General features: G+C 39.8%; 3 protein-coding genes across 3 annotated transcripts; all 3 read left to right on the forward strand.

Moving 5' to 3' along the window:
* The first annotated feature begins 352 nt into the window (after positions 1–352).
* LOC128511271 (olfactory receptor class A-like protein 1) lies at positions 353–1,306 on the forward strand. Its single transcript, XM_053484049.1, has one exon. It carries the CDS (start codon positions 359–361, stop codon positions 1,304–1,306), a length of 948 nt encoding a protein of 315 aa, XP_053340024.1. The 5' UTR covers positions 353–358.
* Positions 1,307–11,643: 10,337 nt separating this feature from the next.
* Positions 11,644–12,597, forward strand: LOC128511259 (olfactory receptor class A-like protein 1). Its single transcript, XM_053484035.1, has one exon. The coding sequence runs from the start codon at positions 11,650–11,652 to the stop codon at positions 12,595–12,597; it is 948 nt and encodes a 315-aa protein (XP_053340010.1). The 5' UTR covers positions 11,644–11,649.
* A 5,025-nt stretch (positions 12,598–17,622) lies between these two features.
* Positions 17,623–18,579, forward strand: LOC128511270 (olfactory receptor class A-like protein 1). Its single transcript, XM_053484048.1, has one exon. It carries the CDS (start codon positions 17,632–17,634, stop codon positions 18,577–18,579), a length of 948 nt encoding a protein of 315 aa, XP_053340023.1. The 5' UTR covers positions 17,623–17,631.
* The last annotated feature ends 1,398 nt before the right edge of the window (positions 18,580–19,977 follow it).

Genomic DNA, 19,977 nt, shown 5'->3' on the forward strand with positions numbered 1-19,977 from the left:
GAAGATTTTATGCGTCTGGGCTCTTCTCGATGTCCAGGTTAGTTTTTGTCACAGTCGGGGTTTATAAATTGATGCTTTAATAGAAATGTTCCAGCTCAGTACACTGGTATATTAGTGCAGAATGTTTATATTTAAGTCCCATATGTGTAGTTTTTACAAAAAAGATTTATTGTATGTTAGGTGGGTGGGACTTGCACTCGGTTTCCTTTGTGACTTTGGTTTCCATGGTTGACTGGATGGATGACTACAAATAAGCGTGACCCATGACAAGTAGTAGTTGTAGCTGAGATTTTAATGCTTTTAGATGTATATATAAAATCGGTTCCTGTCTTGCTGTGTGACTGACAAACCAGGTTCCATGGATCTTTGCATCATCATTAAAGGAGTCTCGTTCCTCCTGCAGACGGGAGTAGGGGTTCTGGGTAACACATCTGTGCTGATGGCATACGCTCATATCGCTTTTGTAGAGGCATGCATGCTGCCTGTGGACAGAATCCTGGCTCACCTGGCTTTGAGCAACCTGCTGCAGCTGCTGACTCGTGGCGTGCCACAGACGATGTTCATCTTCGGCCTGCACAACCTACTGGATGATTGGGGCTGCAAAGTGGTGATCCATGTCTATCGCCTCAGCAGGGGCCTTTCTGTCTGCCTCACCGGCATGTTGAGTTTATTCCAAGCACTCACCATCGCACCATCAGTCGGGGCACATCTGACCAAACTGAAATCTCATCTTTCACAGCTGGTCGTGCCCACTTTTGTATTTCTGTGGCTTCTTAACATGATGCTCGCCATCACCTCTCTGCTGGTCGCCTCGGCACCTCTGAATGGCACCGTGCCTGCCTTCACACTCAACCTAGGCTACTGTTACATCAACTTCGGTACCAACCTGTCGTTTGTGCTGAATGGCGCAGCCCAAACGACACGAGACCTTGTTTTTGTGGCCATCATGGTGGCCTCCAGTGGCAACATCCTTGTTCTCCTGCACAAACACAGCAAGCAGGTCAGGTCCATCCGACGCACTCAGCAAGGAACCTCCATGGAAACGCGGGCAGCTAAGAGCGTCGTCATGCTGGTGGTGCTCTACACCGTGTTTTTCGGTATTGATAATGTTATCTATCTCAACACGCTGACCATGGCCCAGGTCCCAGTTGTGGTGGCAGACTTGAGAGTGTTTTTTACATCATGCTATGCCATGCTCAGTCCTTTCCTCATGATAAGCACCAATAAAAAGATAAAGGAGAGGATGCTGTGTGCGTCTGGAGAACAGTCAAGTGAGGAGTCCACAGAGAAATCGAACACTAAATAAACTCATAAGTCATTATAATATAGAACAAATATTTTCTTAATATTTTATGAACTATTATAATTGTGCTAAGGTTATGTTTTTGTGTTTTAAATGTGTCATTTGTTGCCTTTTTTTTGTTGCTTAAATCAATTTCTGCACGAAATCAAGTGGAGTTTATGAGACCAGAACAGAGAAAATACATTATAACATACTTTTACAAGATTATCTTCAAAATCATTGCCATTTAAGCAGAAAGTGACAGAGTGACTGACAATCATGTAACAGGTTTAGTAATAATGTGTAACAGGTTTAATATTAAACAACAGCTCGATACTGTGTTCATTTATCAGAGCTAATCATTAAATTAGAAAAAGCACAAACTACACACCCCATAATTTTTTTTTCATACATAACTGTCTTACATAAGTATTTACCCCTTTCAGACCTAACCTCCTTCATCCACAAGCTTTCTCTCTAAAAAATGTACCATCTGTCATTGCTTTACAGATCCAGTCGGGGATTGACACAGACCTAAACACACAGTCTATAAACCAATCTCAGTCTCATTTCAGCTCTAAACACAGAGCTAAGCATTTAGGTTTAGTTTTAGTTTTAAGTACAACACATCTGATGAAAAAACTACTTCTGTAATCTTAAAATATTACATTTGGTCTTAAAGTTAACCCTTAAATCTGTTTACCTTTTTTTCAGGTTCTATGCTAAATGCTATTTTTTTTTAAATAGATTTTTATAATGTAATGTATAAAATGTAATTTTTTCTTTTTAACTAAAGATCAGTTTAAACATGTGAATGCAGTACAAATAAATCAGGACAAATACAGTACATGCAATGCATGTAATTTGCACAAATGCATATTAATTAAGAATGTGTGTCTTTAATGTCCACAAATCTTAAATTGAAGACTGCATATTGCATGTAAGTATAATGAATGTAAGCATGGATTATATTTCATAAATGTTTTAAGCATTTTCGTGAAACTATTCTTCACTGTCTTACAAGATTTTTTCACTTTAGTTTTCTCGCTCTTTCTTTCTCTGTACCCTACAGACTCTAATATAAATGTAATACAGAAGAGTGCAGCATTAAAGTAGTTCTGGTTGTTAAAGGTGCAATCAGGACTTTAACACTAACATGCAGTTTGATTAGCGTTAGCAAATGTCCTGTTTTGAGTGCTAATACAGTAGCTGATCAGCGAGTATCGGCTTGTTGTCTTCTCCTCGCTGGGGTAGTGTTAAGTCTTTAACACTTTTCTTATGAACTAAATTTACATGTACATGAGGTAACCGTCCGGCCTGGACTATACCAATCATGCTAACAACACTGGATATTAGTCATGCTAACCACACTGACAATAATAAGCATGCTAACCATAATAAATCTTTCCATATTACCCATGCTAACCATATACTGGCCATACAAACAATGCTAAAAACAACATACGTCTTAGCCATATAGGTCATACTGTCCATCCTAACCACATGCTCATACTGTATTCATCCTAACCACACTGAACTGCGACTGGAGCAGATCTGCTTAAGGGCCTTGCTCAAGGGCTCTACAGTGGCAGCTTGGCCGTGAAACCCTGGTCTTCTAATTACTGCCCCTATGTTAACTGTGTAAACAAGGACAAAATGAGGTAACAATCTGTCTGCACTGTGTTAAATCCACCATGATGAAACAAATTTAAAGGTGGGGGAACTATAGAACACAGATGTAGGAATCAGTTTCCAGGAAATGGCTATAAAATTCTTTTTGCTATTAGGTGCCCCGTACCTACAGTAGAACGGCACTCATGTGTAGTGTTGTCACACAACTTGATCAATTCCTACAGTGGTAGAATCTATAGTTAAACTCTCTCTATTGTAGATCTATCTTGTTATTAGTCTCTACTAGTGTGTAAGAATTGCTTAACCATGAATTTAGGGCATAAGTTTTTTGGCTGTTTCATATAATATTAATCCTATAATAAAAATTATGTTTTTTATCTTGAAAGTCATCCTCTGTGTTCCATCTTAAATGTCACACCCTTCAACCAATCAATCAACATTTGTTTATATAACACTTTACAGCAACCTAAATTGAACCCAAAATGCTTCACAGCACTAAAAATTACAATAAAATGGCAATAAAAATAGAAACAAAAATACAGGAACAAAATAAAACAAATAGTTATAAATAAGTTAATGAAAAATATAATAATAGTAATAATAATAATTATAATAATAATAAATAAATAAAACAAAATGATAAAATTATGAAAAAAACATAAAATTATAAAATATAAAAAAAATTCTAAATAAGTGAGTCTTATAGCAACTATAGCAACAGCAAACTTTTGGCAATACATCACCTGCCCCACCAGGGGCGAAAGGGCGCTGGACCATTGTTATACAACAGTCAAGGATGGCTACAAGGCACAATCTTGCCCTCCATTTGGGAAATCCAACCACGCCGCCATCTTCCTCATGCCAAAATACAAACAATGGCTCAAGTTCCAGTTTAGAGGGAGGTCATGTGCTGGATGGACCAATCGGTGGTCGCGTTACGCACTCGATGACGCAGACTGGGACATGTTCCCGAAACAGCTTCAATGACAGCAGCCTGTTTACGGAAGCGGTTGTGGGATTCATCGGGAAACTAGCGGATGATACCATAAAGGAAACAACTATCAGAACTAAGTTCTCAGCCAGAAGTCGTGGGTGGATAAAAACATCCGTGACGTTCTGAGATTTCGTCGGAGAACATGGACCCATACAAGGCTGCGTCATGGAAGGCGGTAAAAGAGGCGAAGCAGCCCTATGACGTGAGGAGAGCCTACAGGAGAGTGAACACCAGGAAAGCAGCAGGACCAGACAGCTTTTCAGGTCGAGTCCTTAGAGCCTGCGCAGACCAGCTAGCACCTGTGTTCACTGAGATATTCAACCTCTCCTTATCTCAGTCGGTGATCCCCACATGCTTCGAAGAGTCCATCATTGTTCCTGTCCCAAAGAAACCTCATCCTGCTTCCCTCAATGACTATCGCCCTGTAGCCCACTGTAGTAATTAAGTGTTTTGAGCGGCTGGTCAAAGACCTCATCATCTCTTCACTACCGGACACACTGGACCTAATACAGTTTGCATACCGCCCGAACCGCTCCACAGACGATGCAATCTCTCATCCTCTCCACACATCACTCACTCACCTAGACACTCGGAAGGGGAATTATGTTAAAATGCTTTTCATCAACTACAGCTCACATTTAATACCATAATTCCCTCCACACGGGGACAGGGAACAGCACCATGCAGGACAGACGAGCTCTACAGAGGGTGGTGCGATCAGCTGAGCGCATCATCCGCACCGAGCTCCCTGACCTGAACTCGATCTACAGCAAGCGGTGCTGGACCAAGGCCAGGAAGATAGTGAAGGACCTCAGCCTTCCCAGCAATGGACTGTTCTCTCTGTTGCGGTCTAGAAAGCGATTCCACACCCTGAAGACCAACACAGAGAGACTGAGGAGGAGCTTCTTTCCATAGGCGATACGGTCTCTTAACCAGATTAACACCCAGGACTAATCATTTCCACGTTTTTGCAACACTGCACAGAAATGGACACTCATGGACATTATTCATCTGTGCACATACTCCAGTACACTGTAGACAATCATGGACATAGCACATTTGCACACACATTGCACATTTGCACACTTTCTGGACATTTCCATTCATTTCCATTTTTATTTCCATTTGCACACTTCTGGACATTTTTTATTCATTTCCACTTTTTATTTGCATTTAAATTTATTTTGTCTTGTACAGATAGGGTTTATATTTCCTATATATTTAAAAAAAAATATATATTTTGTTTTACTTTCTTATAGTTCAGCTATTTATTTCTCTTTCTTATTTCTTGTTTCTTGTTAATTGTTTTTAAAGGTTTTAAGGTCACGAGCGGTCAGATAAGCATTTCACTGCATATTGTACTGTGTATGACTGTGTCTGTGACAAATAAAATTTGAATTTGAATTTTAATTCGGATTGAGTGCTGTAGCGAGTTCTAAAGCCAGATTAGAATTTCTTTAGAACATGATTTTTTCTAGAAAAGACTGCAACTGGATAGAGACAACTTTTTCTAAGACCTTAGATAAAAAGGATGAATGAGATACCGGTCTAAAATTAAACAATACTTAAACAATACTTAATACTTAAATACTAAATCTTAAGATAAGACCAGACCACAGCATGCTTGAAGACATCTGGAACAAACCCTGAACTGAGGCAACTGTTAATAAGAGAGAGGATACATGGACACTGTTAAAAACCTGCTTCAGCACCCTTGATGGAATAATGCCCAGAGGACAGTTAGTTGGGCATAACAGCTGGACCACTTCAGAGAGAGGAGATAGAGACACTGGCTCAAACTTGTTAGTAATTAAACCCTTGCCAGTAATCAAACCCTAGAAGGAAGAGACACTAAGCACTAGACATCCTATATTGCTATCTAGTGCATACCAGAAAGGCTGGTGTAAGCTTTGTGCATTTTACATTTAAAGCACAAATAAAGTGCTAACAGACACCTGTGATCGGCTATTGTCAGTATGATAGATGTGTGAAGTGCAAGTACACTACCTTTTGCCTCTTAGAGCACTCTGATACCTGTGGCATAAATGGGATTCGACCTTCACCAGATTATAGGTTTCCATTGCAAACACAGAATCACCCCAGTCCAACACATGTCCTGACAAACAACAGAAGAAACTGGAGAGTGCAAGGGTTTTATGCTCAAATGCTCTTATAGCAAATAGAGTAAGGTGACACTCAAGGCTGCGTATTGCCTGGAACTCGGCACTGAACTGTTCACAAAACTGATGTGCAAAGATGACCAGGCAAGCCTTTATCATGTGTACAGTAGCAACATGTCAATCCACCTTTGTCATCTGCTTTAAAGCTGTCATTTGATATGAGCCAGCTAATTTGAAGATGCAGCCCAGTTTAAGATGCACCCCATCCTAAGCTCATGCATTAAGGGCAGATTAAAGAGAAAGAGGGGAAGCTGAATTGTCAAAATGCGAAGATAAGTGGCAGACCTGGCATTTTAAGGCACAATGCACAGAAAGGCCAATGCCCCAATCATCCAGAACCAAGCCAGAGCAAGCACCCCTTAGTCTTCCGTCCTGCTGGTGAATAATGACTGCACTTCCTATAACCATAATTTTGCATTATCCCTTTGGATACAAACTTAAAATGGAATTCTTATGTTACTCTACCTACTGACAGTGATGCTGGCAACTTCTTTAACTGTGCCACTGCCAAGAAGTTCCAGCTGGGACTATTACTGTTGCCGCATCCCCTATATTTGCAAGTTCTAGTTGGGGGACCCATCAGGGAACATGCCATAACTTACAAAATTATGGAAATGTGTATGAAATGTGAGAAAATGTCTATAAATTAGACTCTGATAAACAAGCCGAGGGCGACAGTGGCAAGGAAAAACTCCCTGAGATGGCAATAGGAAGAAACCCTAAAAGGAACCAGACTCAACAGGGAACCCATCCTAATTTGGATGATAACAGAATTGCAGGAATATAACAGATGTCTTAAAGTTAATATGGAGTCCAGTTCATTGTTGGAGGCATCAGTCGAGGCCAGGACCATCTTCATAGTAAAGTATAACTGTCTCCAATCCTCACACGCATGCCAAGCAGACCAGAGTGGAGAGATTCATCCATCTAGCAGCATTAAAGGGGTCATCCAGCCCCATTTTTAAATGTTAATATGATTCTTTAGGGTCCTAATGAAAAGTTTGTGATATACTTTAATTAAAAATTCTCAATGGTTGTGTAAAAAAAAAAAAAAACTACTTTTACCTGGTAAAAACTACAGTAGCTCTGTTCTCAGCAACCTGTTTCAGTGCATGTGATCTTTGCTGAGCCCGCCCCCCAGTTCTGTGGGGTGTGTCTTCACAACACACATGGGGTATAGCCACAGGAGTCTAGTCCAGTGTGGGTAATGCAGTCCAAACTGGAAAACGCTGGAATATAGAGCCTGAGCCTGTTTGATTTAAGTACGGAACCTACACGGAAGTTTGTAATATCGCCTGACAACGCAGAAATTAAAAGAATGGATTCACCTTAATGCATTGTTTATTATAAATGTGCGATTAGGGATTATATAGAGACGGATGTACATAGAGAAGACGACATAACCATGTTCTGTGAGAGTGTAAGTTAAGTTACACTCCACATTCATCGTGATTATTAAAAGGGCGATCTGCAAAGATTCATAGAAAAAGGAATCACACTCACCGAGCCTGGTGAAGATGAAGCAGGAACACGAAGCGTTAGTACAGATCTATTTTTTAGGAGCAGCTTCCTAGCGAAACCTGCTTTATATTGACCCGCGTTTATAAAGCAGTCTGGTGAAAAATGATTATCGCAAACATGAACGCATTTAGGTAAATCAGCGGGGACGTTAGCTTTAAAAACTAAATTCAGCCACTGCGTCCTCAGCGGCTCAGATGTCGGTAGTGAATGACGACTGCTGTGTTCGCTATTACACCCAACAACTGTACACCACACTCGCTTAGGCGACATTTTGCTCCAGCGGCGAAAAACAATGGCCGACAGCTTCTTCTCACTCGGGGCAGGTCTTTGCTAAAACACCAGTGTCAATCAACTAGAGTAGGAGCGGCCTCTGTCGGTGTGGTGTCACATTGCCAGGCATGTGCGATTAGCTTGATTTTAGAAGGGGCGTCTTATTGTAATAAATTAAAAGAAAATCACTGGGCAGCTCTTTATCATTGTAGAGTGGTTGTGTATGCACTCTTCTAACACACATTTCAGTCCAAACAGCTTGAAAAAGTGCATGTAGGCCCGTATGACCCCTTTAAGAGTTTTTTTTTTATAACTCAAGATGCTCTATCCTATTTGAAATACTAACAATTAAATTTTACGCCATTTACATTAAAATTTTCGAGCAGTCTGTTTTAAAGGGCATGTGTGGTATAGCACCCCTAAAGGCATAGCTAATTTCACGCGCTTCAATATAGAGTCTCCTATAACCAGAGCTCTTTCAGGTTTTTTAGAGGGAGCATTACTGAGGAGAGCAAACCTGTTGGACATGTGAAGGGCAAAGGAGGTGTGCTCCAGTGGGCTAGCCTTAGCTTGGCTGAACGAGTATGCTGCCAACTTGTTAACCACTTACCCCGCTGTGATGTACAGTAAGTGTGGCTCTAATGCCGAAGTCAGGGGCTGGTTATCTCCGCCTGCAGCACCCAGTCTTTTCGCAACGGGAATAATGTTACTCTTGCGCTCTCTACTGTAACTCTCTCTAAATTTTGGATGTGCTCCTCTAACGCTAATATCTTCTCCGTCAGAGAGCTAACTTACTGTATAGACACCTATTACAAATAAAGTTATCACCAACGACTAATGGATGCAGATGATGAACTAACCATATCGGATTAGAACTTAGAATACTTTACTACCCTTGAAAAGAATGAAGTTCACTCGTTTCTTCTACAAAATTATCAACCTGTGTATTAGATTCTATACTGACAACTTTTTTTCCAGCAATAACGGAACCCAAGTTGAAGATCATTAATTCTTCATTCAGCAGTGGGTATGTTCCAAAATCTTTTAAATTAGCAGTTATTAAACCACTAATTAGAAAACATGACCTCAACCCTGTTGACTGTCAAAAGTTACAGGTCGATATCAAATCTCCCTTTTATCTTCCCATATATCTTTTTAGATTCTTCAAAAGATAGTAGCATAGCAGCTACAGTATGGTCAAATCTATATAAGAATAGCATACGCAAATTGTATCAGTCAGGATTTAGGCCTCATGTCAACACAGAGACAGAACTTGTAATAAATGGCCTCTGATCAGGGTTGTGTCACTATGTTTGTGTTACTTGACCTTAATGCAGCTTTTGACACCCTTGATCATAGTATTCTTCTTCACAGATTGGAAAATGTTGTAGGAATTAAGTGAATGTCCTTCTTCTGGCTCAGATCCTATTTGACTTATCGTTATCAGTGTGTAGATTTAAATAGTGACTATTCTGCATGTTCTCGATTGGAATTTGGTGTTCCACAGGGTTCAGTGTTAGGCCTCCTGCTTTTTTCTCTTTACATGCTTCCTCTAGGCAACATAATTCATAAGCATGGTGTTAGTTTTTATTGTTATGCTGATGACACAGTTATACGTCTCAGCAAAAGCAGATGAGAAAAACCAGATTAATACATTTGAGCAATGTTTGAGCAAGCTTTTTGATTACACTGTAACTTAAGATGGCCTTTCTGTCCCATCAAGTGTAAAAGTAAAAGACCTCAGTGTAATAATAAATTCCAGTCTTTCATTTGAAGCACATTTAGATAACCAGGATAGCATTCTTTCACCTCAGAAATATTGGCAACATAAGGAATATGTTGTCACTAAACGATGCAAAAAAATTTAGTTTTGCGAAGTTGGACTATTGTAATGCTGTACAGTCTGGTTGTTCAACTAGGTGCATAAAAAAGCTTCAGTTAGTCCAGAATGCAGCAGAGACTGTCCTTACTAGAAGCAGAAGAGCCCATCACCCCTATCTTATCCACACTGCATTGGCTACCTTTAAAACATTGCATCGATTTAAAAAAAATATTTTTTGACATATAAAGCAATAAATGGTCTCGTACCGTAGTATCTGAGGACCCTTACGATCCGCCACGCCTACTTTAATCAAAGGATGCTAGTCAGTACTGCATATTATGAAAACTACAGCAGGGGGCAGAGCTTTTTCTTACAAAGCCCCAAAATTATGGAATAGTCTTCCAATTATTGTTCAGGACTCAGACACAGTCTCAGTGTTTAAGTCCAGGCTAGAAGCCTATTTATGTAGCCGAGCATTTTTGTAAGTAGATTTGTATTTTTATATTATTTTATACAAATGGGAAATTTTGGGGCTGCCATAATTTATGGAGAAATAAATTAAACATGTTATTTATTACTTTGATCAGTTTACTCATTGGTTTATCCAGTCTAAGTAAGTTAATTTTAGCGATAGATTTTTGTCACAGAATTGAATGAGCTGGACTGAAATGTATACTGGCTGATGTCATTTACTTCATATTTTGCCCTCTTGGGCAAACAAACACACACATATGTTATAGATTTGGGTAATGTCTGGGCCAGTTCTGGCCTCAGATTGATTTTATTGATTGAAATGTGGAAACATCTATCCTCATGCACACATTGATACGCCATATGGGCTAAAACATTCGTTCCATTTCAAACAATAGATCTGATTTTAGCAAAATCATGCGTGAGGTTTTGCTCTGGAGGGCAGCAAGCAGTTAATCTCCTGTATTTGTTGAGGTCCAGAAGAAGGAAGAAAGGCAGACGCCTTGCTATAGCTGTTGCTAGTATAGAGTATATAAAATCTCTAATTGATGAAATCAGTGCTCTACTTATGCGGTGAAACACAAGGTCACATGAATTCTAATCTGCCTCTTCTTATTCAAGTAACATGACTATATATAAGCAGTATATATATATATATATATATATATATATATATATATATATATATATATATATATATATAAATTCTTATAAAACATAATGCATTTGTCAGGAATCGCTCCAACAGTTGTCCTTTTCTCAACAAGCTTCTTGCTGATTGTCTGGGAGCCCATTGCACCCTTTTTCAATCTTGTTCCTGACCTCCTTTTACAGCTCTTTGGTCTTGCCCCTTGTGGTGAGGTTTAAATGGAAGATAAAAATTCTGTGGACAGGTGTATTTTTAAACAAATAATAAATTGTTGTTAGGGGCACCTTCTTAAATGAAACTGTGTACCACATGAGCAAAACCTATAATTACCTATAATAAAAAAAATATATAGAGCCTTTATTTCTTTGTAATTGCGCAAACTTACAAAATCTGTAGGGGATCAAGTAATTATTTTTCTGACAGTATCATGCTGACTGTGGATTGTATGAGACCTGGCCTCTCTATTTTCTGTTAGGGTTTAGACATTGATGCTGCCTTGATGTGCATGTTCAACTGAAGTAAGCTCATTACACTGGTGTACTGTATTAGTGCAGGATGTTTTTGTTTAAGTCCTGTATGTACGGTTGTTTTTACTAAGAGGTTAAGTGTATGTTAAGTACAGTAGGTGGGGGTTGCACTAGGTCTCCTTTGTGACTTTGGTTTCCATGGGTGACTAAATCAAGACTACAAATAAGTGTAAGCCACCATAAGAAGTAGTTCCAGGTGAGCCTTTGATCATTCCAGATGTATCTATAAAAACTATTTCAGTTCTTCAGTAATACATTACATGTTACATTTCCTGACTGTGTGACTGACAAACCAGGTTCCATGGATCTTTGCATCATCATTAAAGGAGTCTCGTTCCTCCTGCAGACAGGACTGGGAGTTCTGGGTAACACATCTGTGCTGATGGCATATGTTCATGTTGCTTTTGTAGAGGCATGCATGCAGCCTGTGGACAGAATCCTGGCTCACCTGGCTTTGAGCAACCTGCTGCAACTGCTGACTCGTGGCGTGCCACAGACGATGTTTCTCTTCGGCCTGCACAACCTACTGGATGATTGGGGCTGCAAAGTGGTGATCCATGTCTATCGCCTTAGCAGGGGCCTTTCTGTTTGCCTCACCGGCATGTTGAGTTTATTCCAAGCACTCACCATCGCACCATCAGTCGGGGCACATCTGACCAAACTGAAATCTCATCTTTTACAGCTGGTCGTGCCTACTTTTGTATTTCTGTGGCTCCTCAACATGATTCTTGCCATAACCTCTCTGTTGTATGCCACAGCACCTCAGAATGGCACCGTGCCTGCATTCTCACTTAACATTGGCTTCTGTTACATCAACTTTGGTGACAATCTGTCATACGTGCTGAATGGCGCAGCCCAAACAACACGAGACTTTGCTTTTGTGGCCATCATGGTGGTCTCCAGCGGCTACATCCTCGTCCTCCTGCACAAACACAGCAAGCAGGTCAGGTCCATCCGACGCGCTCAGCAAGGAACCTCCATGGAAATGCGGGCAGCTAAGAGCGTCGTCATGCTGGTGGTGCTGTACACCGTGTTCTTCGGCATCGATAACGTGATCTGGATGTACATGCTGACTGTGGCCCAGGTCCCAGCTGTGGTGTCAGACCTGAGAGTGTTTTTCACATCATGCTATGCCATGCTCAGTCCTTTCCTCATGATAAGCACTAATAAGAAGATAAAGGAGAGGATGGTGTGTGCGTCTGGAGAACAGTCAAGTGAGGAGTCCACAGAGAAATCGAACACTAAATGAACTTTTTTTAAGTCATTATAATATAGAACAAATATTTTCTTAATATTTTATACATTTTTATTATTGTGCTAAGGTTGTGTTTTTGTGTTTTTAATTTTGTTCGAGTTACTATAATCTTCAAAATCATTACCATTAAAGCAGAAAGTGACATGATGTGTAATAAACATAAATATGGTTTGTTATATTGTTACAGCTACTACAGAATAGAAGTGAAATAATTAGAAGTCTTGTAATAATTAGCTTCCGATTAGTCATTCAGTGAAGAAATGTCTCTAAAATCTATCTTACTCGTACAAATCAAAGTTTTTCAGTCACTCAGGCTGTTCAAGGAGGCAGGAATGCTGCCTCGCAAGAAACAATGACCCTAGGTCAACAGAATAAGAACACAAAGAAATGATGTGCTTTTTAAAATATGTTTGTTTTTTCATACATAACTTTCTTACGTAAGTATTTACCCCTCTTGAACTTTCTACATCTGCTTGTAAAGCATTCTCAGTCTTAGTCTAGCTCTAAACACAGAGCATTTAGGTTTAGTTTTAGCTTCATGTACAGTACATCTGATGAAAAATATACAACTTTAATGAAATTTTAAATGTTTAAATCCTAAAATATTACATTTCAACTTAAAGTTAACCTTTAAATCCGTTTACCCTTTGCTGCTTTTTCAGGATAAATACAGTACATACGATGCATGTAATTTGCACAAACGCATATTAATTAAGAATGTGTGTCTTAAATGTCCACCAGTCTTGATTCGAAGCCTGGATATTGCCAGGGAAAATAAGCATAAGTATAATAAATGTAAGCATAAATTAGATTTTATAAATGTTTTAAGCTTTTTCCTGAAACCATTTTCCACAAGATTTTTCCACTTTAGTCTTCTCGCTCTTTCTTTCTCTCTAGCATACAGACTTTAATATGAATGTAATACAGAAAAGTGCAGCATTAAAGTAGTTCTGAATGTTAAAGGTTCAATCAAGACTTTAACACTAACATGCAGTTTGATTAGCGATATTCCTGTTTTAGTGCTTATACAGTAGCTGATCAGCGAGTTTCAGCGTGAGATCTTCTCCTCACTGCCACACCAGCTGCCAGATGTTCCAAGCACCTTGGAGCCTGGGTCAGAGTTACGGGATGCAGCATCACTGGAGCAAATCTTTTTAAGGGCCTTGTTCAAGGGCTCAACCATCCTTTTTTCTGATCGGTTTTCCAATCGGTGACCCATTACTGCCCCCATGTTAACTGTGTAAACAAGGGCAAAATGAGGCAACAAGCTGTCTGCACTGTGTTAAACCCAAAATTTAAAGATACAGGAATTGTTTCTTCATATTATTTCAAAAGATTATAAAGAAAATACACATATTGGAATCAGTTTATAGAAAATGCCTAAAAATTTCCATTGCAAACCCAGTCTAACACTTGTTCTGACACTTGTTCCGATGGGGGGGACCCATCAGGGGATGTGCCATTACTCCCAGTCCAACTCAATATGCCCCACTGAAACACATTTCAATTCTGATAACTGTCACAAGTTTTGTGTCAAACTGTGCTACCCTTGGATGCAATATCATAATTCTCAGATCTTTTAGAAAGACTGAGATGTTGGTCATCATACTGTCATTTGGACTATCTCTGCACCACTTTGGTTACAGTAGCATCTACAACTATTGAGAGCCCAAAATATCCTATTCAAGGATTCTTTATTGCTATAGCAGCGCACTCCCATGTTATGGTACGAAATTAAGACCCAGGTCCCGTTTTAAGCCACATAGATAACAGAATAATATAAATATAAGGGTGTATATATATATATATATATATATATATGTATATACATGAATATGAATAATAGCATTATTATGCAAGAATTAAGACGTAAACTGCACATTTTCAAAAACTATACTGGACATTTTGTACATTGGACCTATAGGGTTATATATGTATTGCACCATAGGGTTATATATTGCACTAAAAATATAGAGATAGATATTATAATTAAATATTATCCATTGTTAGCAGCTTGGGTTTGATGGGAGAGGACCGACAGAGCACGGCTAGAGTTCAGCAGTCTAATTGCTTCAGGGTAAAAGTTGTTTTTGAGCCTGGTGGTCTTGCACTGAAGGTTCCTCAGCCTTCTGCCTGAGGGGAGAGGTTGGAATAGAGCATGTGCAGAGTGTGTGAAGTCCTTTATAATGCGGAGGGCTTTCTTCTGCATCTTGCAGTGTACAGTTCAGTAATAGAGGGAAGCCTGCTCCCCTGCTCCCCACTGTCCTCTGTGCAGCCTTAACTACCCTCTGCAGGGCTTTCCTCTCAGCTGCGGTGCTGTTGCCGTGCCACACAGTGATGTACATATGAGCTGATAATACTTTCTACCGCACCTCAATAGAAACGTTTCAGAACCAGGCTCCAAAGCCCAGATCGTTTTAGCTTCCTGAGGAAGTAGAGGCGCTGGTGGGCCTTTTTAATCAGGCCCAAGGTGTCGACACTCCAAGTTTAGTCCTTAGCTATGTGATACTTCAAGCTGGGGACCACTTCCACAGCAGCTCCATCAATGTGTAGGGGGAGAGGAGTTCGCTTGTCCTTTCTGAAGTCCACCACCATCTCTTTGGTCTTTTTTACATTGATGCAAATGTTATTTTTATCTACACCACTGTACCAGTTGTTCCACCTCCTCTGTGTAATAGGATTCATCGTTGTCGTACTGTAAGTGGAGTAAATTGTAAAGAATAGTGACCATTTATATCTACAAACTGATAATGATCAGTCAAATAGGATATGAATTAGGATAGGAGAGAGCCGTTCCATTAATTCTTACTACATTTTCCAATCTGTAAAGGAGAATATTATAATCAACTGTGTCAAAAGCTGCACTGAGGTCAAGTAACACAAGTCTAGTGACGCAACCCTCACCAGAGGCCACTAGGAGGTCATTTACTACTTTAAGGAGTGCTGTCTCTGTACTGTGATGAGGCCCGAATCCGACTGATACAGTCCGTTTATGCTATTTCTATGTAGCTACTATCTTTTCCAGAATCTTCGAGATAAAGGGGAGGTTTGATATTGACCTGTAACTGGACAGCTGACAGGCCGAAGTCAGGTTTCTTAATTAGTGGTTTGATAACTGCTAATTTAAAAGATTTTGGAACATAACCAATGCTGAGTGAAGAATTAATTAAACAATTAATTGTGTGTTTGGGTGTGTCTGTAAAGGCGAAAGTAGGAGGGGTCTTTGTGTGTGTGTGTGTGTGTGTGTGGCACAGTGTCCAATGCGCACACTCAGACACAAAGATCAGACTGATACAGAAAGGGAAAATGGATCTTTAACCTCGACAATAAGTCCTCGTAATGAGTTCTCGTAATGAGACTTGCTTTTTCTTTTTCACTCGTGCACACGTGTGTTTCAATTAACAGTACATGTGCGCTGTACACACACGCATACAGACACAAGATAAAATATGTTTTACGCTCAAATGTGGTCGTCACAGTGTTAAAGTAAACAGTACACGCGTGCACAGATGTTGATTATACCAGAGAGATGATTACCCACAATTCTGCAGCGCAAGAGAGAGAAAAATCCTTGGCTCAGTTGTGATCACAGGGTCAAAATAAAAAGCGCATGCGTGATACATGATACTCGGTACAAGTTAACCAAGACTTGTTTGTTTTCCAAGTTAAATTTATTAAAAATCTTTGCTTGTCTTGCGGAACACTTGCAAACCGCGTTACTCGCAATCCGAGGTTTCACTGTACTGTACAGTACTAACAATTTAGTATGACAACATTTCCATTCTAATTTTTTCAAGCGGTCTGTTTTAAAGTGCATGTGTGGTCATTATACCAGGGAGCAAGCTTCTTATTTCTAATCATTTTCCTTTTAACTGAAGTTACATTATCTAAGGTTTAACATAACATTGACTTTAAATAATCAGTCAATTAAAGTTGATAACTCTGGGTGGTAGATGATATGAATGGACGTTTAATGCGGTGGGGCGGCGCTGTGCTTACATTATTACTATGACACACTTCAACTGTGACCAGATAGATAGTGATCTTGGATAACTTCAGACTGTGGAATTGTAATTATATTTTTTTATACTTAATCTGAAAGATATTAAAGATTTGAACATAGCTGCTGTGCACTCGCTTTATGAGTAGGACTCTGATACTATATTACTGCATCAGACATCGCCTTCGCTAATTTAATCACCTCTGACTGACGATGAGACGAATCTTAGAGAACTTCTGTCCTAAAGAATGTCTAAACATCTTGCACTCCAAACACTAAACGAGCTGTATATTAGCCGGTATAGCGTACCTGAGTCGAAGTTCTGTTGTCTGGAGCTGGATACCGCTTGTTGTTCTTAGACGAAGAAACTCTCCAAAAAGCGCAAAGATAAAAAAAAAGACAACAGTGGAAAGTCCAGTCATATTAAAATATAAAAACTAGTTATTTATAATTGTGAGGTATTCAACCCCTGAAGTTAGTTCATATTCTAAAGCGGAATAAGTGGAATTATAAAGTAAACCTCATAAGTTTCCAAATAGCATCCCGTTTCTGTTAAATTTGGCCCAAGTCTTTTAAGGACAGTTGCTATTTAATCTTGTCCCTAACATGCTTTGACATTTTACTTATTTTACATTTATATAATGTTTTTTTTGGGGGGGGATTTTCAATTAACATTTTGTCTCTATCCCATGTCCTGGCCTCTCTCAATGTCCATCCTTGATGTACATGTTCAACTGATGTCTTATCATTACACTGGTGTAATGTATGTACAATTGTTTTTACTAAGAAGTTAAGTGTATGTTAAGTACAGTAGGTGGGGGTTGCACTAGGTTTCCTTTGTGACTTTGGTTTCCATGGGTGACTTAATGAAGACTACAAATAAGTGTAAGCCACCATGAGAAGAAGTTACAGGCGAGCCTTCAATCATTCTAGATGAAAACTATTTCAGTTCTTCAGTAATATATTACTGTACATATTACATTTCCTAACTGTCTTAATCTTGCTGTGTGACTCAAAAAACAGGTTCCATGGATCTTTGCACAATCATTAAAGGAGTCTCGTTCCTTCTGCAGACGGGACTGGGAGTTCTGGGTAACACAGCTGTGCTGATGGCATATGTTCATGTTGCTTTTGTAGAGGCATGCATGCAGCCTGTGGACAGAATCCTGGCTCACCTGGCTTTCAGTAACCTGCTGCAACTGCTGACTCGTGGCGTGCCACAGACGATGTTCATCTTCGGGCTGCACAAACTACTGGATGATTGGGGCTGCAAAGTGGTGATCTACGCCTACCGTCTCAGCCGCGGCCTTTCTGTCTGCATCACAGGGATGCTGAGTTTCTTCCAAGCACTCACCATCGCGCCGTCAGCTGGCCCGCACATTACCAAACTGAAATCTCATCTTTCACAGCTGGTCGTGCCCATCTTTGTAGGTCTGTGGGTTCTTAACCTTATGACCTCCGTCACCTCTCTGATGTTCGCAACGGCACCTCAGAATAGCTCTGTGGCTGCTTTTACCCTCAACCTTGGCTTCTGTCACGTCAACTTCGGTGACAACCTGTCATATGTGTCGAATGGCACAATCCAAACAACACGAGACTTTGCTTTCGTGGCCATCATGCTGTTGTCCAGCGGCTACATCCTCATCCTGCTGCAGAAACACCATAAGCAGGTCAGGTCCATCCGACGCGCTCAGCAAGGAACCCCTATGGAAATACGGGCAGCTAAGAGCGTCGTCATGCTGGTGGTGCTCTACACCATGTTCTTCGGTATTGACAACGCAATCTGGCTCTACATGCTGACTGTTGCCCAGGTCCCAGGTATGGTAGCAGACCTGAGAGTGTTTTTCACATCATGCTATGCCATGCTCAGTCCTTTCCTCATGATAAGCACCAATAAGAAGATAAAGGAGAGGATGGTGTGTGCGGCTAGAGAACAGTCAAGTGAGGAGTCCACAGAGAAACCAAACACTAAATGAACTTGTTTTTTTTTAACATTTAAATTGTTGTAATATATGACAGATATTTTCTTAATATTTTATGAATTGTTATTACTTGGCTAAGGTTGCTATTTTTTTATTGTGCCATTTGTTTGACTTCTAGTTTGTTGCTTAAATCAACTCCTGCAGAAAACTTAGTGACAGCAGAGCTGAGAAAATACATTAACATGAAACATTCTCATAGAAGATAGATAGGAGATTACCCAGTAATAATATGCAAAACATGTCCACTATAATCATCAAAATCATTATCATTAACGGAGGAAGTGTAATAAATGTAAATGTGGTTCATTATATTACTACTTTTCCTACAGAACAGAAGGGGAATAATTAGATAAATTGGAATAATCAACGTTTGATTAGTCAGTCAATGAGGAAATGTCTCTGCTTTGTAGAAATCGAGCTTTTTCATCACTAAATGCATTGAGGCTGTTGAAGCAGGCAGGAATTCTCCATCCCAAGTGGCAATGATCTCCATGTCATCAAAATAAGGACACAAAGAAATGATGTTGTTCTGAATAATCTGTTCGAGTGTCGAGTATGTGAAGAATAAAACCTGGACCTAAACATTTAGCCATAAAGATCACCACAGATAATCCCAGTTAAGTGCTATTCGTAAAGCTAAAATGAAGAGAAGTGGACAGATCAGAGGGTTTAACTGGTGCAGAGCCGTTTAAGGTAACAGGTACAATGATCAACAACTTAATAATGTGTTTATTTATAAGAGCTAATCTAAAACATTAACTTAGAAAAGGTACAAACAGAATACACAATTTAATTCAATTTTATTTGTATAGCGCTTTCAACAATTGTTATTGTCGCAAAGCAGCTTTACACAATCAGAAGAATCATTTAAGTTTGTATGAAATGTGAATGTGTGTGAATCAAAATGGTCAGTTTGTCCCTGATGAACGAGCTGAGGACGACAGTGGCAAGGAAAAACTCCCTGAGATGGTAATAGGAAGAAACCTTGAGAGGAACCAGACTCAACAGGGAACCCATCCTCATCTGGGTGATAACGGATAGCAGGGATTGATCTGCACTCATACTGTCTGAGATTGGAAGTTCAGTATAACAGGAGATGTGTTTAAGTAAAAAAAATTTGTTTGTTGTTGGAGGCTCAGGTAGACTGAACTTCAGTCCTGAACTATCGAGCGACTAAAGTCACAAGTCAGAGAACATCTGTCTGCATAGAACCATCGCCAGTCACCACACGCATCCCAGGCAGACACACGGGGCGTCCATGTGACGAGATCTCCAACCAGAACCAGGACAGCAGGATGAGTCAGACAGGTCCAGGGGGCAGAGGGGGTCAGGATCACTGGCAGCTCAGGAACTAATTATAAAATGATAAAAGTTAGTTATTTTCAACAGGGG

This window comes from Clarias gariepinus, chromosome 23 (assembly GCF_024256425.1).
Source record: "Clarias gariepinus isolate MV-2021 ecotype Netherlands chromosome 23, CGAR_prim_01v2, whole genome shotgun sequence".
Lineage (NCBI taxonomy): Eukaryota > Metazoa > Chordata > Actinopteri > Siluriformes > Clariidae > Clarias > Clarias gariepinus.